This window comes from Chrysemys picta, chromosome 1 (genome assembly GCF_011386835.1).
Source record: "Chrysemys picta bellii isolate R12L10 chromosome 1, ASM1138683v2, whole genome shotgun sequence".
Taxonomy (NCBI): Eukaryota; Metazoa; Chordata; order Testudines; family Emydidae; genus Chrysemys; species Chrysemys picta.
In genome coordinates, this window is record NC_088791.1 from 84,745,609 (window position 1) to 84,767,448 (window position 21,840).

Here is a 21,840-nt window from a genome sequence, read left to right on the forward strand (position 1 = left end):
CATCTCTTGCTAACTGCAACTCCAAGTGTGATTTTGCCTTCCTGATTTCACTCCTGCACGCCTGAGCAATATTTTTATACTCCTCCCTGGTCATTTGTCCAATCTTCCACTTCTTGTAAGCTTCTTTTTTGTGTTTAAGATCAGCAAGGATTTCACTGTTTAGCCAAGCTGGTCGCCTGCCATATTTACTATTCTTTCTACACATCGGGATGGTTTGTTCCTGCAACCTCAATAAGGATTCTTTAAAATACAGCCAGCTTAGGTTAAAAACTTCTCCAAGGCACCAATCCTTTCCTTATCCTTGGACGGGATTGCTGCCACTACCAAATCATTTAGATAAAAATTCAGGAAACGAACCACTTGGAGTCCCTATTTCTCCAAAATATTCCCCCAAGCCCCTTCACCCCTTTTCCTGGGGAGGCTTGAGAATAATATACTAACCAATTGGTTACAATGTGAGCACAAACCAAACTCCTTGGTTTTTAGGACACTGAAAATCAATCAGGTTCTTAAAAGAAGAATTTTATTTAAAAAAAAAGTAAAAGAATCACACCTGCAAAATCAAGATGGAAGATAACTTTACAGGGTAAATAAAAAGATTTTAAACACAGAGGATTCCCCTCTGACTCTGCTTTCCAGTTACAAAACAGGAATGAAATTACTTCTTAACATAGGGAAAATTCACAAGCTAAAACAAAAGACAATCTAACGCATTTCCTTGCCTTACTTACAATTTTTATAATCATAGATGCTCATTTCAGGTATGTTTCCAGGAGATGTTTTTTTCCTGCCCGGACCCTCTCTCGGTCCAGAGAGGGAACAAACCAAGAAAGCACAAACAAAACCTCCCTCCCCCAGATTTGAAAGTATCTTTTTTCCCCATTGGTCCTGCTGGTCAGGTGCCAATTAATCCTTTACAGGTAAGGCAACTCAGTTCAGCTGCCCTGCATATATTTATGACAACCCCAAACCCCACTTTGCCTCCAGCATTTATAATGGCATTAAATAAACAAAAAAGTGTTTTTTTAATTTAGGGGGGGTCACACTCAGAGGCTTGCTCTGCGAAAGGGGGTCACCAGTACAAAAGTGTGAGAACCACGGCTGTAAACCCTGTAGCTAATGGAAACCGCTTCAAGCCAGAGGGTGCTGCAGCAGCACCCTTAGTTCCTGCCCCTATGGCCATTGGCCTAGGTCACACTGGCCGGGCTGGTCATCCCGCCTGGCCTGACCCTCCCCTCAGGCCAGTGGGTCTGTTAAAACCCCAGCGGTGCGCGCCCCGCTCCCTGCTGCGGTCCAGGCCCCGCGGGGGGGACCAGGGCGCTGGGCACAAACACCAGCCAGGGCAGGAGCCTGCACACGCCGCCCCCGCCCGTTGCTAAGCAACCGCCCGTGTGTACAGGGCAGCGGGATGATGGCGGAGGCCGAGTCCCAGCCGCCGCCACCCGGCCCCAGGCTGCAGCCCCCGCCGGCTACTTTCTTCGGGGCCCTGGAGCCGGGGAACCCCGTGATCGACAGCTTCGAGTCGGAGCTGCGGGACTTCCTGGGCTTCATTCGCCGGCTGCAGAGCGTGGGGGCGGCCGAGCCGCGGGGGCAGGAGCTGCACAGACGCGGGTACAGGCAGAGCGCGGGCGGGGAGGGGGCCGGTAAGGTGCTCCCGGGGGGCGCCGCCTGCTGCGGGTGTCAGGCCCGGCCACTGGGGGCACTTCCCGCGACACACGCCCCGGGACTCTCCACCCTCATCCGGACCCTACCCCACGTCGCCCCGGGACCCTGCAGCCCCCCTGCACTGTAACTCTCGTCCGGACCCAGCCCCCTGCACCGGGACCCTGCACCTCCCCAACCCTTATCCAGACCCTGCCCCCTCCCACCCGCACCCAGACCCTGCAGCCCCCCTGCACCGTAACCCTCATCCGGACCCAGCCCCCCTGCACCTCCCCAACCCTTGTCCAGACCCTGCCCCCTCCCACCCGCACCCAGACCCTGCAGCCCCCCTGCACCGTAACCCTCATCCGGACCCAGCCCCCCTGCCCCAGGACCCTGCACCTCCCCAACTCTTATCTGGACCCTGTCCCTCCTCCCCTGCACCTGGACCCTGCAGCCCCTGTCCTCCTGCACCTGGACCTGCAGACCCCCATATAACCCTCATCTGGACTCTACCTCCCCCGCACCTGGACTCTGCAGCCTCCGCCCCAATAACCCTCATCTAAACCCTGCCTCCCACACACTGGGACCCTGCGGCCCTCCCGCACCGTAACCCTCATCTGGACTCTGCCCCCCTGTACCTGGACCCTGCAGCCCTCCCCACACTGTAACCCTCATTTGGACCCTGCCACCCAATTCAGGGACCCTGCAGCAGTCCCCCATAACCCCTATCTGGACCCTGTCCCCCCACACACCTTAACCCTCATCCAGACTCTGCCACCCCACCCCGGGGACCCTGCAGCACCCCCGTAACGCCTATCCAGTCCCTGTTCCCACCCCCTTGCACCGTAACCCTCTCTCATCTGGACCCTGCCCCCCTGCACCTGGACCCTGCAGCACCCTTGCACCATAACTCATCTGGACCCAGGCCCCCATCCCACCCTGGGGACTGTGCAGCCACCTCCTTTCCCCCGCCCCCGTTACTCTCATCCAGACCTTGCCCACCTTGTCCCGCGCCTGGGACCCTGCAGCTTCCCCGCCCCCTGTAACACATATCTGGACCCTGCTCCCCCCAGCCTGGGGACTCTGCAGCTGCCACTCTGTAACCACGCAGTGTGCAGCAGCAGTCAAAAAAGCAAACAGGATGTTAGGAATCATTCAAAAAGGGATAGAGAATAAGCCGGAGAATATCTTATTGCCCTTATATAAATCCATGGTAGGCCCACATCTTGAATACTGCGTACAGATGTGGTCTCCTCATCTCAAAAAAGATATACTGGCACTAGAAAAGGTTCAGAGAAGGGCAACTAAAATGATTAGGGGGTTAGAATGGGTCCCATATGAGGAGAAATTGAAGAGGCTAGGACTTTTCAGCTTCGAAAAGAGGAGACTAAGGGGGGATATGATAGAGGTATATAAAATCATGAGTGGTGTGGGGAAAGTGAATAAGGAAAAGTTATTTACTTGTTCCCATAATATAAGAACTAGGGGCAACCAAATGAAATTAATGGGCAGCAGATTTAAAACAAATAAAAGGAAGTTCTTCTTCACACAGTACATAGTCAACCTGTGGAAGTCCTTGCCTGAGGAGGTTGTGAAGGCTAGGACTATAACAGGGTTTAAAAGAGAACTAGATAAATTCATGGAGGCTAAGTCCATTAATGGCTATTAGCCAGGATGGTAAGGAATGGTGTCCCTAGCCTCTGTTTGTCAGAGGGTGGAGATGGATGGCAGGAGACAGATCACTTGATCATTACCTGTTAGGTTCACTCCCTTTGGGGCATCTGGCATTGGTCACTGTCGGTAGACAGGATACTGGGCTGGATGGACCTTTGATCTGACCCAGAATGGCCATTCTTATATTCTGATGTTCTTAACCTCCATCCGGATCCTGCCCCTCCCCCCGGGGACCCTGCAGCTCCTCTGTAGCCCCCAGGCTGGGGACTTTGTAGCCCCCCTCCCATAACTCCCATCCAGACCCTGCCCATCCTGTCCTGCCCCAGGGACCTCGCAGGCCCTCTGTAACCCCCATCTGGACCCTGCTGTCTCTCTCATGTCCAGTCCTGGGGACCCTGTAGCTTCCCCCAACAAGTCCATCTGAACCCTCCTCCCCATCGCTTCCTGCAGTCCCACATCCATACCCTGTGCCCTCCAACAGCCATCCAGCTCTTGCTCCCTCAACCTCCTCCTGCAGATCCCCGCCCGGACCCTGCGCCCCCGACTGCTACCTGCAGACCCCCATCCAGACCTTGCTGCCTCCCTGTGTAACCCCTATCTGGACTCTGTCCCCACCTCCCCGCGCAACAGCCATCTGGACCCTGACCCCCTACAATCCCTCTCTGGCTCCTGATCCCACATATCTTCCTCCCCAACAGTCCTCTTCCAACCACTGCTCCTCATCCTTCCCACTGCAATCCTCATTCAGCCCCTTGCTTCCCTCCTGTAATCCCCTTGAATCTACTGTCCCTTCCTGCTGCCCCCTTCCCTGGAAGTCTCATCCAGCCACTGCCTCTTTCTGCTGGGTCCTCCTGAATTACCCTGTCAATTCCCATCCAGTTACTGTCAGCCCCTGCAGGCTCCCTTATCTTCTCTTTTAGCTCTCATCCATCATGCCTCCCCCCGCCCCTTCTAGTCTTCCTGTCCCCCAACCATCTACTCAGATTTTCTCCTCACCTCAAACTTGACACCCTCCCTGCCACTGTGCTGTATTCCCACCTAGTGCACATGCACTTTACAGTGTTCCCAATTCCAGGTGTTTAAAAACAAAAAATGAAATTTGCTTAAAAATTGAGATTTAAATCTTACTTGTTGGGTTCTTATTTGCCTTCTTTTTTTCAGCTGTTAGGGTTTATGTTTTTCAGTTTTTCTGCACAATCATGAAGTCTAGAAACTTATGTTGAGTCTCATGTAGTCCCATGACTTTAGATGATTGGGGGAGGGGGTTAAGAAAAACACTAGATATTGTGATAGTTGCAACACTGCACTTGGCCACCTGGGAGTTGCCCTTGTTTTTCATTATGAAAATCAGGTCACCCTGTCCATGACAGTGACAAATCAGCAGTGAGTGGGTATGAATTAGAAGTCTGCTCAGGCCTAATTTTAAAAGCTGCCCGAATTCGAGCTGAGCACAGCTGACCCAAACCTGATGCAAGAATGTTGAATTGTTTTCAGAACTGACCGGATCCAAACCTGACACTTCCTCCTGAATTGCATGAGCGCTGGTGCCTCCTCCTTGGGGCTTGGCCTGGTGGGGACTTTCTGCTCCCCATGCCTGCGATCTGTCTTTGGCTGCCTCCTGCTCATGGGGTCAGTGTGGCGGTGGCTGCATGCCCTGCTTCTACCTGCTGTCATTGCCTCACTGTCTGTGCTGTGTGTGCTGCAGAGTGCAAGGTACTGCAACTTGGCACACTCACTCCACGGCGCACACAGAGTACAACAAGGTGGTGGTAGCTGACAGGTGGGGGAGCACACAGCCGCTGCCACGCAGACCCCACTGGCAGGAGGAGGTGATCAGAGATGACCTGAGCCAAGCCTAAGAGGGTCTAGTTGTTCTCACACCTCAACCCGACACTTCTAGTCCAGTCCTGTCAGGGTCAGATTGTGACGCTCTAGCGTGAATAAGTTGGACACCTACATGTGTCCACATTTGTGTACCTTTGTATCTGTCCATGTCTATTTACACACACACTTTTATGGACATGGATGTAAACGTATCATATAGCTATGCATATTCATATGTATTTGTGCACCTTTATGTGTGCATGTATGTGTGGGTGCATATATGTGTATGGATGCACAATCTCTACATTTTTATAATGCATTGTGTATGCAGCAGCCAGGAAAAAAATCTGATTCATACTGTGCATTTGTGTGCGTCTGTCTCTTTATAAGTGCTTATAATATATATTTGCATAGTGACCATCACTATAATACCTAGGCTTTATGATATACTCTTACTTTTTCCTTCAAGGGAAACAGGTAGTTCTGAAAAATACCACCTGAGCAGAAAGTATCAGGGGGTAGCCGTGTTAGTCTGTATCCACAAAAACAACAAGGAGTCCGGTGGCACCTTAAAGACTAACACATTTCTTTCTAACACAATCCGTTAGTCTTTAAGGTGCCACCGGACTCCCTGTTGTTCACCTGAGCAGAGTTCTTACTCCTGATTCTCAGCACTCTAGTATGGGGCAGGTGGAACTTCCCAAGTTGTCAGCATTTTTCATCCCTCTGGACAGTGGTGGTGGGTTGTGTCATTAACCAACTTCCTATCACCCAACTCTAACTCTTGGAACTTTTCAGTTAACTGAAGCAACGAGCAGCTGAACCTTTCCATCTGGCATTCTGACTTTGCAACCCAGCAGTGATCGGCTTTGAGTGTCCCTTTCTGTTGTAGACCTTCCCAATTTCTAATCAACTAAGGTCATTTTTTATTTGTTTTTTGTTTTGTTTTTAATTGATACATTTGTTTTGCCATAATTCTTTCATCCAGGATGACTGTTAGGCCCAGGCGTACCATCAGGATGCATCAGTTTCCAGGGGGTTGGGGATGTTCAGGTATATAACCAAGCTTTTATTTCAGCTTCTAGGTGCTTTGACACCTTCACTTGGTGTTTTGGACTTTTTCCCTTGCAGAGTTCATAGATTCCAAGGCCAGAAGGGACCATTGTGATCATCTAATCTGACCTCCTGTAGCAGGCCCTAGAACTTCCCCAAAATAATTCTTAGAGCATATCTCTTAGAAATGCATCCAATCTTGATTTAAGAATCGTCAGTGATGGAGAATCCACCATGACCCTTAGTAAACTGTTCCAATGTTTAATTACTTTCATAGTTAAAAAATTGCGCCTTATTTCCAGTCTGACTTTGTCTAGCTTCAATTTCCAGCCATAGGATCATGTTATACCTTTGGTGTCTCTGTTTGTAGAGCTTCATCATCTTTCACTTTGGTGCTTTGATATTTTTTAAACCTTCATTTGTTGCCTCAGAAATTTGTTCTTTCTTTCCTTTGGCTGTTCTTTATTCTTTTTTTAAAATGTCAGTCTCCACCTAGACTCCTCAGAGGAAGGAAGACCATTCAGCAACTTCAAACATTGTGCCGCAGAAAAATGTGTTCTGAATCTGATCCGCAAATGTCATCCCAAGTACTCAGTGATGAGGGGAATGCGTCAAAGGCATTCTTGAGGCACCCTCCTGCAATACCAGAAAGTCCAGCACTTCAGAATACTTTGAAGGAGAAATCCTTGAAGTGAAAACCTAAATCAGCTCTATCCTCTAAGAACTGGGATTCTGCAGGTGCTGCCTATATCAGCACAGACTCATCTCACTTCAAGGCCCAGCAGGGCAGTTTCACATCCCAATTATTCTGCACTGTCCACCTTGAAGCTAGGAACTGATGCCCTCTTAGTCTTTATCCTTGAAGTAAGTAGTACCGAGCAGTTCATCTGACATTTATCATCTCCAAATAAGAAATGTCAGCAAGAAATGCAGGGAGAGAGAGCACTCACTTCCAAAACTCCAGCATCCTAATGCCACTGCAAACCTCCAGCTCCAGGCAGCATTGCATGAAAACTTTCAGCATCCTCCCTTCAGGTTCAGTATAGGAAGATGGAGGTAGGAATTCTGAGTGGCAATGTGTATTCAGGTACCTCGCCAGATCACAGATATTCATCTCTGAGGTTGCTTATAAAGCTGCTGTATTGCTTCCCTCTTTCCTTGTATCAAGCGTTGTTGGAACTCTCAACACAGTTGGACCATTTTTTGTGTTTGAAACACCAGCCCTGGCAAAGGTACTCCTGGTTACTCTTGTAGTGAGGATCACAGCATGGTCAGTGTCAGTGCCTCCTAAGGGATTTGTATATACTCGAGAATCCATTATCATTTTGTCAGTCTAGCTATTTGTGAGAGTGTAGATTGATGTTCAGAGTGACAATAGTTACTATTTGAATTTAGAGGAGCATGAATACTCTTCTAACTCCAAATATATTTACACTGCAGAAGAGAAGTAAACTTCTCCATTACAAGTGCCAGGAAGTTTGAAAATTAGTGTATAAAGTTGTGGACTTGGTTTTGCATTAGTGCAGGGAGCCTTTGCATCTGATAGTTAAGTACTGAAACCTTACATCGGTTATAGTACAAATTTCTGGGTTCTAATGTGAGGTCCAATAGAAGGCTGAGGGCCTACATTACACCAAGGTCACCCTTTTCCCCTTGGAATTTGAATGTGAGTTATACCCTTCTTCTTTGATATTTGTATTTTTGTATCTGAGCAAATTATTTCTTTTTCATGTGATTGGCCAATTTCTGTTTTGAGGAGCCTTCATTTCCTGCTAAAATCAGGGACTGACTGGAAGGTTACAAAGGTGGCTTTATGGGTCCCAAATGTCATTTGACCAATAGAGGAGGTGGCTTGCACTGCAACCCACTCCTGCTGCCCTTGTAAGGTCCTTGGAGGTTGGAGACTTCCATTTGTTTCATATTAGGGAGCACAAGACCCAGGAGTAAGAATCCTATGAAAAGGATGTCTTCAAAGTGTAGCTCCTCTGTCTCCTCTCTTCTTCCTTATTTATAAGTTGTTACTTATGAGTAGCTCTGTTACAATTGCTGAGGCTGCTCTGCAGGTGATTTGTTAGGGGATTACCTGCAAAAACAGATGTTTGGTATTGTGAAGATTAGTAACTTAATTTTGTAATGGAGTCCTCCTCTGAAAACCCCCTGTGCTTGTTAGTATGAACCTGGTTTCCAACTAGCTATCACGTCCCTATTTGAATGTGGCTTTCTCAATTAAGTACAAAGAGAAAGGTGGTCTGAGACAACAAGGTCATATCCATTTAGAGTTTTAAAGACAAGGACCCCATTATTCAAATTACAGCCAGTATAGGAGTCAGAGTAGTGGCATGAAGTAGCCAGTCCACTCTACTTAGCAGGCAGGCTGCCCTTGAGGATCAATTACAGTTTACTGGACACCCGTTGGATTGATCAGAGATGGAGTTTGTTACACTAAATCATCCTTGGTGATAGCAGTGTAGATAATTGTGGTCGGGTCTGTGACTGAAATATAAGAGAGTAGTAACCTGGCCCAGCAGAAGGTGACATTTTTGGCCACTGGTGATATCTGATATTGCCGGAGGTATGTCTACACAGCAATTAAATACCCGTGGTTGGCCCATGTCAGCTGACTTGGGCTCCTGGAGTCAGGCTATGGGGCTGTTTAACTGCGGTGTAGATGTTCAGGCTCGGGCTCCTGAATGTCTGTATCACAATTAAACAGCCTATAGCCTGAATTCTACAAGTCCAAGTCAGCTGACATGGGCCAGGTGTGGGTATTTAACTGCAGTGTAGACATACCCTTAGAATACTTCTTTAAAGACAGTTTTTCTTTTGCTTTTTCTCTCCCACCGTCAGCACATATGTCCTTATCTATTCCAACTATTGTAATTTTCTTGTACATTTCATGCTAGATCCATCTCATGCCAGAGGCTGTCTAATCAGTTCTCTTCTTATTCCTGTGATATATGCCATAGTATGAAAAATATCTGTTTTTATTTCAGGATCCAGTAATTCCTTAGTTTACGGCTGCCTGACATGCTTTATTACATTTGACATTTTTCTTTTCTGTCCTTTTCATTCATTTGTTCTAATGTAATGATTTTTCCACATTGTAATCCATTGAGTTTATTTAAAATACCAAATAGCTTTTTAAGACTGAATATCTCTCAACATCCAGTGATTTTCAACATTTTTCATACTAGCTGGAAAGTGGGACACATTTTACACCTCTTATGACCCCGTCAGAATACTTCAAAGGAATTTGTATGTTAGCACATTTTGATAAGTACTTATGTAGGAGGTAATTCATCCTAATGTAAATCCATTGTGATAAAAGCTTGAAACTTGATGGTTGACTTGTTTGCTCAAATCAATATTAATAATCACTTGGTTTTTAAATCCATAGTGTTCATATTGTTTCAGGTGCATTTGGAAGAAAGAGCTCTTCAATGGCTAACGTAACTGGAATTTTTATTATTCATTTACTTGATATAGCAGGTCTGTTGCCAGCTTTTAATGTGTAACTTTTGTCTCCTGCTGTTTCTTTAGAGCAAACACTTTGTTTAATATTTGGATCAAGTATAAGCCTCGACTGCCAGATTGGTATTACAATGAAAAACTTCTGAAAGTTGGTGACCTCCTTATTCAGATCAAAGTAAGTCATATTAAATAGAAAAGATTCAACTCCCAAGTCTGTGTTTCATTGTGTGTTTCTATTTTGGGGTAATGTTTAATTATACTTTACTGGAAGCTGTTTTGAATGTGAGATAAATTAATAAAAATAACTCTAATTGCAGTTGGTGCATTGTGGCCACAGCTTATTACACTGAGAGTAATTGTTTCACTGTCGCATTGTGCTCCCCCATCTGTTTCTTGTGTCCATCTGTTGTCTCTCATCTTATGTTTAAGACTAAAAACTCTTTGAGGCAGGGCCCATCTTTTCATTATGTATGTATAATGCTAGCACGGTGGGGCTGCAGTCTCTGATTGGGGCCTCTAGGCACTCTTGCAATACAAATTAATAATAATAATAAAAAGAATGGACCTGTGTTAGTGAGTACATGTCTTTTGATGCCTGCTGAACGGGACCTCAAACTTTACCACATCCTCCCCCATGGGTGTCCTTAAGAGGAGGCCCTGCCAACCCAGTTTATTGCCTGGGATTTTGAGGGTTAATTCCCAGCCAAGTTTCAGAGATGGTTCAAGAATGTACTACTTACTCCTGGGGGAATTCTGTGCCACTGCGTGCATGCATAATTAATGTGCCACGCATAATCTTTCCCCACAGAAAATAACTTCTGCTGGAAAGTTGCTGCAATTCCACCTTTTGCCCACCAGGGGCCACTGTGGCACTAAACCATAGCAGCTTCTCCCAGGCAGGAGCAGCCCCAGCTGCCAATAGGGAAGGGAAGAGATTGGCTGTCTGGCAGCACTGTGCCTGTGGGGCCAGGTCAGGAAACAGGGGATATGGGGAGACAGACAGTGTGGGGCTAGGGGGAATGTCACAGACTGGGTTTCCTAAGGGCTATTGGGGAAGGACCGACTGAGGCAAGGGCTGAATGGGAGTGGAGGTGCTGGGCCACATGGGGATGGGGGTGGGTGCAGGGTCATATGTGGGAAGGGGAATGGCTGAGGGGGCACAGAGACACATGGAGGTGGGGGAAGAGGTGCAGGGCCATATAGGGGAAGGGGATGGCTGAATGGGGGCATAGAAACACATGGGCACAAGCGGGAGGGATGCAGGGACACATGGGGGTAAGGGACTGGCAGAGGGGGTACAGGGACATCTGGGGACAGGGAAGGGATGCAGGGACACATGGAGGATGGCTGAGTGGGGTTGAGGGACACATGAGGATGGAGGAGCAGGTGCAAGGACACATGGGAGTACAGGGACACATGGGGACAGAGGCAGATATGCCTGACTCAATGTGAGAGGCTAGGGATCAGCCAGGGTCTGCATAGGGGAGGCTCCCTAACAATCCCTCCCTGACCCCCTCCAAATCTGTTGCATATTTCTTCCACCCACACCCAACAACCTTCCAGGTTCACTCCCAGTCTCTTTTCCTCTCCCTCATCTCCTCCATTACCCCCAAGCCTTTGCACTGCTTCTGTGGGGGGCGGGAAATATGGTTCTGTATTGTAGTTTAAATGAATTACTCAAAGTTCTGTATTTATATGCCTAGTAAAGAATCTGTTTGACAAAAAACATTTCCTGGATCTTTTTCATTGTCTGTATTGTTACAGACATACTTGCTGACAGGTATTTTTAAATACATTACCAAAATAATTGATACTGGTGTGATTATATTGTGTTATTTTGAGAAATAATATATGCAGAATTTTAAAATATTGTGTGCAGATTTTTTAGATTGGTGCAGAATTCCCCCAGGATTAAGGCTGGAAAGTAATTACTTGCAACTGAACTTATATAGGACTAGAGGGTTTCACACTTCCTAGGCTGAGCTTCTTGCACATACCTGGCTTCCTTGCATCCCTCCAGTACCTCTCACAAGCTCCCTGCATGCCATCCCTTCTATTTCAGGGACTCCCTGCAACTTCCCCAATCTCCCACTGACAGGGGTTTTGTGCATTCCTTATTCCCCACTCCTCCCATACCCGGGTCCCCCATTCTAGCAGCTCTGTGTGCACCCCTGTTTTCACATCCCCCATATGCCCTCCATTCTTCTCTTATCCCCATGGCTTAGTATGTACCCCATTCTGCCCTTCTTCCCATGGCAGGGGCTATGTGTGCCTCATGTGAGATTCCCCCATTCTCTCCCTCCAGTGGTTCTGCGTTCCCAATTTCTCCCTCCCACCTGTTCCAGGGTCTCTCTTTTTCTCCCCCATGGCAGAAGTTCTGTCTACACCCATTCCCCCCAATTTCCCCTCCTCCTATAGCAGGATTCCCCATTTCCCCCCCATGCTAGGGAGTCTGTGTGAACCTTCATTACCGCCCCCCTCCAGGGTTGATTGATTTAATCAAAGCAGTTTAAATAACTGATTTTAATCATGATTTAAATCAGCAAGGAGGAAACCTGGATTTAAATAATTCTTTTTAATTATGTTTAGCATTTATACTTTAGTTATTTTCCTCAAGAAAGGTTGATATTAGTTGACTGGTAACTATTAAAATACGTTGACTTACAACAAATTTAACCTTCACACTAAATTTGGTCCTTTTTTTGACTAACCAAGAGGATACACTGTATCTACATAAATTTATTTAAATAATTATATAGCTTAACATACCTTTATTCAGATGCTTAATATTTACATTTTTACTAAATTAGAAAATGGTGAATGATACATTTCTTATTAACTAGACGATGAGTAATTTTTTTTACTTGCAGTTTGTGTACAGCTCTGTTCAGATGGAAATTCAATTTAAAATGCACAAAAGCAGCCTTTTAAAAATCAAATAAAACTACTTTGTATGTTCTGGGTAAATAAGAAAATGTTTATCAAAACATGTCTTGCTTTTAAAACTAACTGATTTAATAAACAAAGGAAGTATTATCTGTAGTTAGTGAATTTAACTGATTGTGTCTGCTCACTATGTCCTTCAAGATTTTAGAACTAGTAGCATATACTCTCACATGTAGTTTTTATTCATAGATTGGAAGAGGGAAACAAGCTTTACTGCATTTTCAATGCCTAATTGGTTTCTTAACTTTGAATGAACTAGTCATTGAACTGAACTAGTTGAATAAACTGAAATTAAGAAAATATTTTCTCAGCACCTTCAAAAGAGGCAACTACTGGCAAAAGCTGGTTTAGCACTTTAATAAACTCTTATTCCACATACTTAGCCAGTGACTCAAAACACATGCCTGATGGAACTTTCTTTAAAACTTGGCAACAAACATGTAGAATGTAATATTTTTTGCATTTAAGTTAAATTATTTTAATAGAGTATAATAATTTTAGACTTCAACATAGACTGAATTATAAATATGTTTAATTTTAAAAAGTAAAGCTGTATTTAATTTAAATTTAAAAAAACCCTGATTTTTAAATTTTTTAAAAATTATTGATTTTCATCAACCCTGCCCCATTCCCCACCACCCATGCCAGGGGCTCTGTAGGCCACCTTTCCCACCATCCCCCCATGCTGGGGCTCTGTTCCCCGTTTCCCCCTCCTGCCATATGAGGTTCCCCTGATTTTCCCCATCATAACAGAGTCCTCTATTCTCTACCCCATGCCAGGGGGCAGCCATGCAGGTCAGCTGTGAACGCATCTCACTGGTCAAGAGAAGGAGCATTGCCATGAAATTGGCCCATGTCTATATTGTGGTGGATCTGGCTTCAACCTATTCAATAAGAATGCGGACACTCTACCTCCTCATTGGCCTTACTAATGTCCCATCAATCTCCAGCAAGGACCAAGATCCTATTTGGGTGATTTACACCCTATTGGAACTAGAGCTTATGGCTATTTTGATTATCTTGTGATGCCTTTTAGTCTTTCAAGAACACTGACCACTCTTCAGCATTTTGTTAAAGACATTTTTAGGGACACTTTAGATCAATTCCTCTGTGACCAAAACATTTGCCTAGTGCTGAAACATCTCTGTGAGCATGGGTTATATGCAAAATTAGAAAAATGTGAGTTTGACCAGGAATTTCTAGGTTATATAGTCTTTCCCAGTGACACCAACATAGACCGTCAAAGTACTTTCAATCACGAACTGGGCAACCCCAAGAAATGTGCATGAAGTTCAACGTTTCCTTGGATTTTCAAATTTGTACTGATGTTTTATTAAGGATTTTGCAGAATTGGTGGTCCACTATGACTGCATTGCTCTGGAAGAATGTCTGATTTTCCTGGACATGGGAAGCTAAGTCTGTCTTTGACCTTTTAAAGGAGGTATTTATGTCAGTGCCTATTCTGTTGCACTCAGATCCTGCAAAACCTTGTATAGTTGAGGTGGACACGCCAATGTGGCCGTTAGAGCAGTACTATCACCATGCCATGGACCCCGGAATCTACTCCATCCATGTGCATATTACTACCATAACTCACACTCACACAGCAGAATTATGAGAAGTGCAATACAAAGCTATTCACCAATAAAGCTGCCTTTGAAGATTGGCACCACCATCTCAATGGCATGCAATTTACGGTCCAACAATTTACAGATCATAAAAATTTGGAATATCTGCGAACCACAAAAAACCTGAACCAATGCTCTTTTTTCATCTCCAGATTTAACGTTGTTTTGATGTACTATCCGGGCATCGAGAACAGCAAGCCCAATATACTCTCATAAGGGGGAATAACTAGGAGAAAGAGCTTGAGAATATTCTACAGTCCTCAAAACTTGTAATTTTGCCAACACCTTAATACATAGGGATTTGCTGTCCCTCATTCGATTCTCATTATCTATTGACTCATTTGCAGCAGTAGTCATGGTGACTCAGAATGCTGCCAGTGACCACCATCTAACTCCAACTTCCTGATCAAAGATGGGATCCTTTATTTTAAGGGCTGTATCTATGGCTACCCATCAGGGCCGGCTCCAGGCACCAGGCACCCAAGCACATGCTTGGGGTGGCACCTGGTAAGGGGCGGCGGGGGGAGCGCGGCGCAGCATTCCGCGGGGGGGGGAGGGGGCGCTCCGGCGGTGCGGTGTTTGGCGGGGGGGCGGCACGGGCACGGTGCTGGGGGGGGTCCGGCGGCGCTCGGCGGGTGCGGTGCTCGGCAGGGGGGCGGCGCTCGGCAGGGGGCTCAGGGGGCGGTGCTTTTTTTTGCTGCTTGGGGCAGCAAAAAAGTTAGAGCCGGCCCTGCTACCCATGGCTTTAAGTACTTAAACTTTGTCATGATTCTCCTCTGGCTGGCTACTTTGGTGACTTTGAAACATATAGACTAGTTTCTTGGAATTTTTAGTGGCCGAAGATGCAGCCCTTCATCATAAGAGTGTAAGAATGGCCATGCTGGGTCAGACCAATTGTCCATCTAGGCCAGTATCCTGTCTTCCGACAGTGGCCAGTTCCAGATATTTCAGAGGGAATGAAGAGAACAGGGCAATTATCAAGTGATCTATCCACTATCATCCATCCCAGAAACACCTTCTTTTCCTTTGCCTCCCCTCCCAGTTGCTGCCAACTCCCCATCCTAGACAAGCACCAATGCCTTTCCCTATCTTTATCAGCTTCAAACCCTCATGCTATCCTTTTCCTCACAAGTGCACGCTCTTGACTCTTTTCCATTGTCATCCACTGTGCTCCCACCAATCAACAAGTTCCAATCTCATAGACTTTAAGGTCAGAAGGGACCATTATGATCATCTGGTCTGACCCCCTGCATGCTGCAGGCCACAAAACCATCCCTACTCTTCCCTTGACTCTGCTGATGAAGTCCCCAAATCCTGTGTCTTGGTGACTTCAATTGGCAGAGAACCCTCCTGCTAGCGATCCCTGCCCCATGCAGCGGAGGAAGGCGAAAAACCTCCTGGGCCTCTGCCAATCTACCCTGGAGGAAAATTCCTTCCCGACCCCAAATATGGCGATCAGTAAGACCCCGAGCATGTAGGCAAGAGTCTCCAGCCTGACCCTTGTTAGCCATTATACTATTTACCTGCTATTGCTCGGTATTCCTCAGCTAATATGTTTTACCATTAAACCATTCCCTCCATAAACTTATCTAATTTAATCTTGAAACTAGACAGGTCCCTCGCCCCCACCGTTTCCCTCGGAAGGCCGTTCCAATATTTCACCCCTCTGACGGTCAGAAACTTTCGTCTAATTTCAAGCCTAAACTTCCCCACTGCCAGTTTATATCCATTCGTTCTCGTGTCCACATTAGTACTAAGCTGGAATAATTCCTCTCCCTCCCTTGTATTTATCCCTCTGATATATTTAAAGAGAGCAATCATATCCCATAACATGACTGACAGCCCACGCTCCTTCTCCCTACCTGGGAAGCTAGAGGCAGGACAGCCTGTGGATATAGCTGATGAGAGTTCTTACATCAAGAAGCGAGCCATCATGGACAGATTTTTGGTTCACAGATGCTCACCGCACCCTCTCACCAGCTATATATATTTAAATGGGATCTGAGCAGTGGTGTTTGCCAGTCTAACTACACTGTGTTACCATTAGAACACACCTTGATTCCAGGTGTCATCTATTCAGAAATTACATAGCATTCTTATTAACAGTTAGGCATCTGGAATGAGACCACTGCCCATAATGCTGACCAGTATTGTCTCATTGTTTTCTTATGCTCTTTCTGTCTGCGTGTATCTAGCTGTTGCCTCTTGTCTTATAGTTAGATTGAAAGGTCTTTGGGATAGAGATAATCTTTTCGCTGTGTGTCTGTAGAGTGCTTAGCTCAGTGGGATTCTGGTCCATGACTTGGACTCCTAGGTATTACTGTGATACAAATGATAGGCATTAACATATAATAACCTTTAAATATTAATCATGGTGAATACCAATTATAACACAGTGTGTTGTCTTTCATTACTACTTATAAAAACGATCACATATGCAACTTCCAAAAAACGCTATTGGTCATCAGGTGGACTATTTATCTCATGATGCTTTCACAGCATGAATGGTAGGTAGAGTCCCTGATGAAGCCTCAACTCCAATTTCTACGTATGTATAATACAGGACAATTACTGCCTATTTAGGCTCCTGACAAACTTAATTTGAAAAGTTTTGTTTTTCTTTCTTGTGCAAAGTCGGTATAACTGTCATAATTCAGGAAAACACTTCAGTTTTCTATATAAAACACATCTGGAAAACAAATACATTATTTTAGTATTTAATTTGAAGAAATCTGAGATGACTGAAGAAAATAAAAAGCTATTTAAGATTTAATAGGACTAACTGTACCTGAACTTTTAAAATGATCTATGAGGGAAAGAAAACATGAAAGATATCTGCATTTATCATGTTTGAATTATCCTGGCCTACAATCTGCCAGATCCCACAAGTCCAGTTGGATGGGAGACCTCTAAGGAATTGTGGCTGCAGGAAGTGGTGTTGGTGATTCAATAGGTCAGGGGTTCTCAAACTTCATTGCACCGCGACCCCCGTCTGATAACACAAATTACTATATAACCCCAGGAAGGAGGGACTGAAACTTGAGCCCGCCTGAGCCCCGTCACCGTGGGTGGGGATCCAAAGCCCGAGGGCGGGGGGGAAGGGGGGAGACAAAGCCGAAGCTCAAGGGCTTCAGCCCCAGGCAGGAGGCCTGTAACCTGAGCCCTGTTGCCCAGGGCTGAAGCTCTCAGTCTTCGGCCCTGGGCAGTGGGGCTCAGATGTTATGGGGGGAGGGATAGCTCAGTGGTTTGAGCATTGGCCTGCTAAACCCAGGGTTGTGAGTTCAATCCTTGAGGGGGCCACTTAGGAATCTGGGGCAAAATCAATACTTGGTCCTGCTAGTGAAGGCAGGGGGCTGGACTCGATGACCTTTCAGGGTCCCTTCCAGTTCTATGAGGTAGGTATATCTCCATATATTTGGGTTGCCCCCAGACCCGAGCAAGTCTAAGCCAGCCCTAGTGACCCCATTAAAAGGGGGTCCCAACCCACTGTTTGAGAACCACTGCCATAGATGGCAGTTCAACCTCTGAGTCAGTATGGAACCACTGTCCCAACATAGTCTTAGAAGGAATCATTGTACTACCGAAGGATTGTCTTATGGATGAGACATAAAGCCTGAGGTCCTGCCTGCTTGTAGTTATTAAAGACCCTATGGCATTTTTCACAAGAGTAGGATTATTAAATGAGGTGTTTTGGCTAGTTCAGGTATCTAAATTCCTTCTGCAGTTTCAATGGTATCCATTAGTTTTCATCACTTCTTGTTCTACATCATTGTGTGGTTTTGGTGAGAATTCTGAAACGGTTTGCTCTTTTTGCCCAAGAGGTGGGCACTGCAGTGGGGGATGAAATAACAATCCTTGTGTATAGTTTATAAAGATTTTTGTTCTGAAGTGCTTTTCTCAGTAATATTATGATTATCCCTCTCAAGCTGTAGGACATTCTAGGAAGCCCTTGAGTTTGTTGTGTTGTTGTGAGAACATAATATTTTAAATCCAGTGTCGGGTATTTGTCAAGTTTCTGAATTAAAAAAAACCCTGACTCATCTTTGATTACTCCAAAGATTCTAATGTTTTCTTTGGGTGACTTTATCTTTATAAACTACATTACAAAATGTTTTCCTGACTTTTCAGCATAGTCCTGGGTCAGTCTACTTCACCTCCAATTATTGTTCTACATTGCCATTTGTTAAATGAGTGTAAAAAAGTATAATACACATTTTATAATTGCATAGAAAAATAAAATGCAAAATCTATGAATAACATATTCTTCACATTCCAGGAATATAAGCTGGCACTTTTACAGTGCTATGGACGGTATCTTCAGCAGTTCAGTTCAATAAACCTTGATGAGGTAATAGCAGATGTGAATCAGTTTAAGTCCATGTTTTTTCCAAATGGCTTTGGTGATAAAAGTGCTGCACTTACGGTAGGTATAAACAAGAAAAAGTTTTAACAAAAATGTTAATGATTTCAAAATAAGAGGCCTTTATTAAGCTTCAACAAATGTATATCACACTGTTGCACTAACGAGAGGTAGATTTACTAATACCTGGAGCTCTTTAATCGTTCACATATCCAGAATAGAAAATAATACACATGTCTATAGAGCTCCTTGCCACAAGATGTCATTGAGGTTAAAAAGGGATTCACAATTATATGAATGCTGAGAATATCCAGAGTTATATAATTAATGATTTAAAAAAAGTTTTGGAAGAGATATAACCCCTCACGCTTCAAGGCATAATCCAACCTCTAATTAATTGAGGTTAGGTAGACAATTTTCCTGTGGGCAGGTTATTCCATGACCAGGGTTTCTCCTCCAAAACACTGGTATAAACTACTGTCAAAGACAGGATATGGACCAAAGTTGATGACTGGTCGCTGATTGAATGTGTCAATTTTTGTGTTCCTACCTTATATGAAAACAAGGCAGTCAACACAATGAGAACTTTGTATTGTAATTTGTGCAGTATTTCTGTGTAAAAATACTACACATAAGCTGCTTGATGACAAAGCAGCATCACACTACTATCAATATATTCTTTTCCAGGTATTAAATAAAATAGACTGATAAATAGATTTATATGGTCATTAGTTTCATCTGTAAATGATGAAAATTTGTAGGAAAGCCAAATGACCTCAGGGAGGGTGTAAACATTCCTTTGTGTTATCGCTACAAGAGACCAAGGGCTTGTGATCGGTCCTTTGGTATGAGTAAGGCAGGGCAAGGTGAGAGGAAGGCATCATACAAATAATGCATTCTGTCCCAGCAGTGCTCTATTGGGAGTCTCTGCTGCACCAGACACTGATGTGGGTATTTGGATTTCTCCCTGAGCTAGGATAACTGGGAAAGCCATGTGTTTCCTGCCAGCACTTGTGATGATCAGGTACAGCTGACCTTAGTTAGGGGTAAAGCCTTAAAAAGGGCCTTAGATTTTTTTTTTTTCTGGGAAGAGATGGAATGAGGTGACTTGCTTAGAATCCAGGACAGGGAGCTCTGGAAATATGAGAGCTATTGTTTGTTTTGGTATTTAAAGACTGTTCAACTTGAAGAAGGGAATGTGGTCAGAGATTTCATTAGTCTGTTTTATTTTGTTGTTTCAAGATAATTTTTAAAATAAATCTAAAGTTCCAGAAATGGTTTCCTTTACTTAACTTGCAACATGTGTTGAGTTGTCCATCTTCATGGACCTTGGAAATGCCACGGGATCTAATTTCAAAATGGAAGGTGCCTAAATTAGAATGCTTAGTCAATATAATATTGATGTATACAGAGTTAGACCTTAGGCACTGATCTACTTCTGTCCCAAGTCCCAGTCCAGTGCCTTATTTATCCTCCCTTCCTACCACTCTGTCACGCAGGAGAATAGTGTATTAAACTTATTCTCTGCATGTGGATCTAATGGAAGCCATCTGCACAGCTTAATAACCCCTTTTCTATTCTCTAATTCACTATGCCTCTAACTGTTATGGTATAACTCTGATATATGCTTTACTTTCTCATGTTTAGCAAAGCACAACAAAATACTAATGTGAAAACTGCTAAATATAAATATTTATATTTTAAAAGACAGTATTTTTTATTTTACTTCTGTTCCCATACACTTTAGTTCCATGCTTTGCAAGGAAGGAATATTTGCATTTACCAGATGGTATGCATCAGTGATAGAAATCTCCAGAATCAAGAATCTCTGCAGATGTGTTTCAATATCTTGTCCTCCTTACGACTCATTATGCAGGTGGCTCTACCTCAGGAGCATTTGTGTTGGCTTATCTATAATGGTACGTTACAGATTTCATTTATATTTTTCTGTCAAAGTATGCCTTGGAAAGGAAATTTCATACTTGTTCAGTAATGACAACAAAAAGACTGTGAGTAAAATTCTAGTTCCCTTTTAATCGTAAGTATTTTTTCAACAATTAAATAATGATAGTTTGAAATTCACAATGACTTTCAGTTTTCATTTTTCTACATGGTATTACATTTTTGTGTTGGATATCTGTAAAAGAAATAACTTATTCATAGCCCACAGTTGAGCAGTGTTTTGAGTGTACTCATATAATGAATTCTGACAGATCATAATGAAAGCATTTTTTAAATTAAATGCTGATATATAAGCAAACTACAGAATTTTTTAGCTATAAAATGTACTTATAAATAGGGATTTTTTTGTACGAAGAGGATTACATTTCTGAAGTGTAGGAAATAAATTTATGACTGTTTGAAACATAAAAAGTTTGTGTGTGCTTTTTTTAAAATAATATTCTCCAGCATTGGATTTAATGATAAACATTCCTTTTAAAAATGGAAACCATTTTAGATTAAGAATTTGATTCCATCTGTATCTGATTGATATTGTCCACCATGTAAGTGTGTTGTTCATACTTGGCTTAATTTAGATCAGATGAACAGACTTGGGTATATAAAAAGAGACGTATCAAGAATTCTTAAAAGGTCATTCTGTTTTTTTCTCCCATCCAAAGGCATGGATTATTATTTGATGCTACTAGTGTAAGTTATTGTAATATAAAATTGCATATGAGAGAAAAGGCAATTTTGAATTGGCGGTGAAGTGCTGGTATTTTCTTTCCTGTTTAGAGCTTTAATGGGGCTGGAGATTCCAACCACTCTTATCTGCTGAGACCACTCTTGGTCCCACCTCTCCCTTTCAGCTCTCCCTTGACTGCCAAAGAAACACAATAAAATAATTAAATTAAAATATACTAATTTTCCATTCTGGAATCCCATTGCCAGTTCTCTGGACCAAATCCCTGTCTTGAGCACGGTTTTGGCCAGCATTAGCTCCTTCCAACTGGCTGAAATGAGGTTAGGGTAGGACCTGAACTCTGGCATTTCTCCTCCCAGGACTCTGCCCCTTCTTCTGGGTAGAACATCTTTCTGTAGCTCCCTCAGCAACAGGAGGTTTGTGGCTCACTACCCTCCGAGGCATATACCAATACCCTATTAATGGATGCTGTGGGGTGGCTTGTTGATAAAATGTCCTTCTAGTTGTGTTGATTGGCATTTGGATGCCTCTTTGCACTACAGATGTCCTTTTCTACACAGAATATACACCCTGGAGTGTTTTATTGCTTGTCTAGC

At 44.1% G+C, this 21,840-nt stretch overlaps 1 protein-coding gene across 14 annotated transcripts in view; it reads left to right on the forward strand.

Moving 5' to 3' along the window:
- Positions 1–1,300: 1,300 nt before the first annotated feature.
- The window catches only part of CFAP54 (cilia and flagella associated protein 54), a 207,898-nt gene continuing 187,358 nt past the window's right edge, over positions 1,301–21,840 (forward strand). For 8 of the 14 annotated variants that reach the window (XM_008178758.4, XM_008178756.4, XM_024099621.3 and 5 more), the window contains exons 1-4: positions 1,301–1,611; positions 9,736–9,841; positions 18,517–18,663; positions 20,348–20,519. In XM_008178758.4, the coding sequence (XP_008176980.2) occupies positions 1,409–1,611; positions 9,736–9,841; positions 18,517–18,663; positions 20,348–20,519 (628 nt within the window). In that variant the 5' untranslated portion in view covers positions 1,301–1,408. Of the gene's footprint in view, positions 1,612–5,940; positions 6,061–9,735; positions 9,842–18,516; positions 18,664–20,347; positions 20,520–21,840 lie in introns of all 14 variants that reach the window. The other 6 variants (XM_042859794.2, XM_065560857.1, XM_065560839.1 and 3 more) reach the window with 4 other exon arrangements.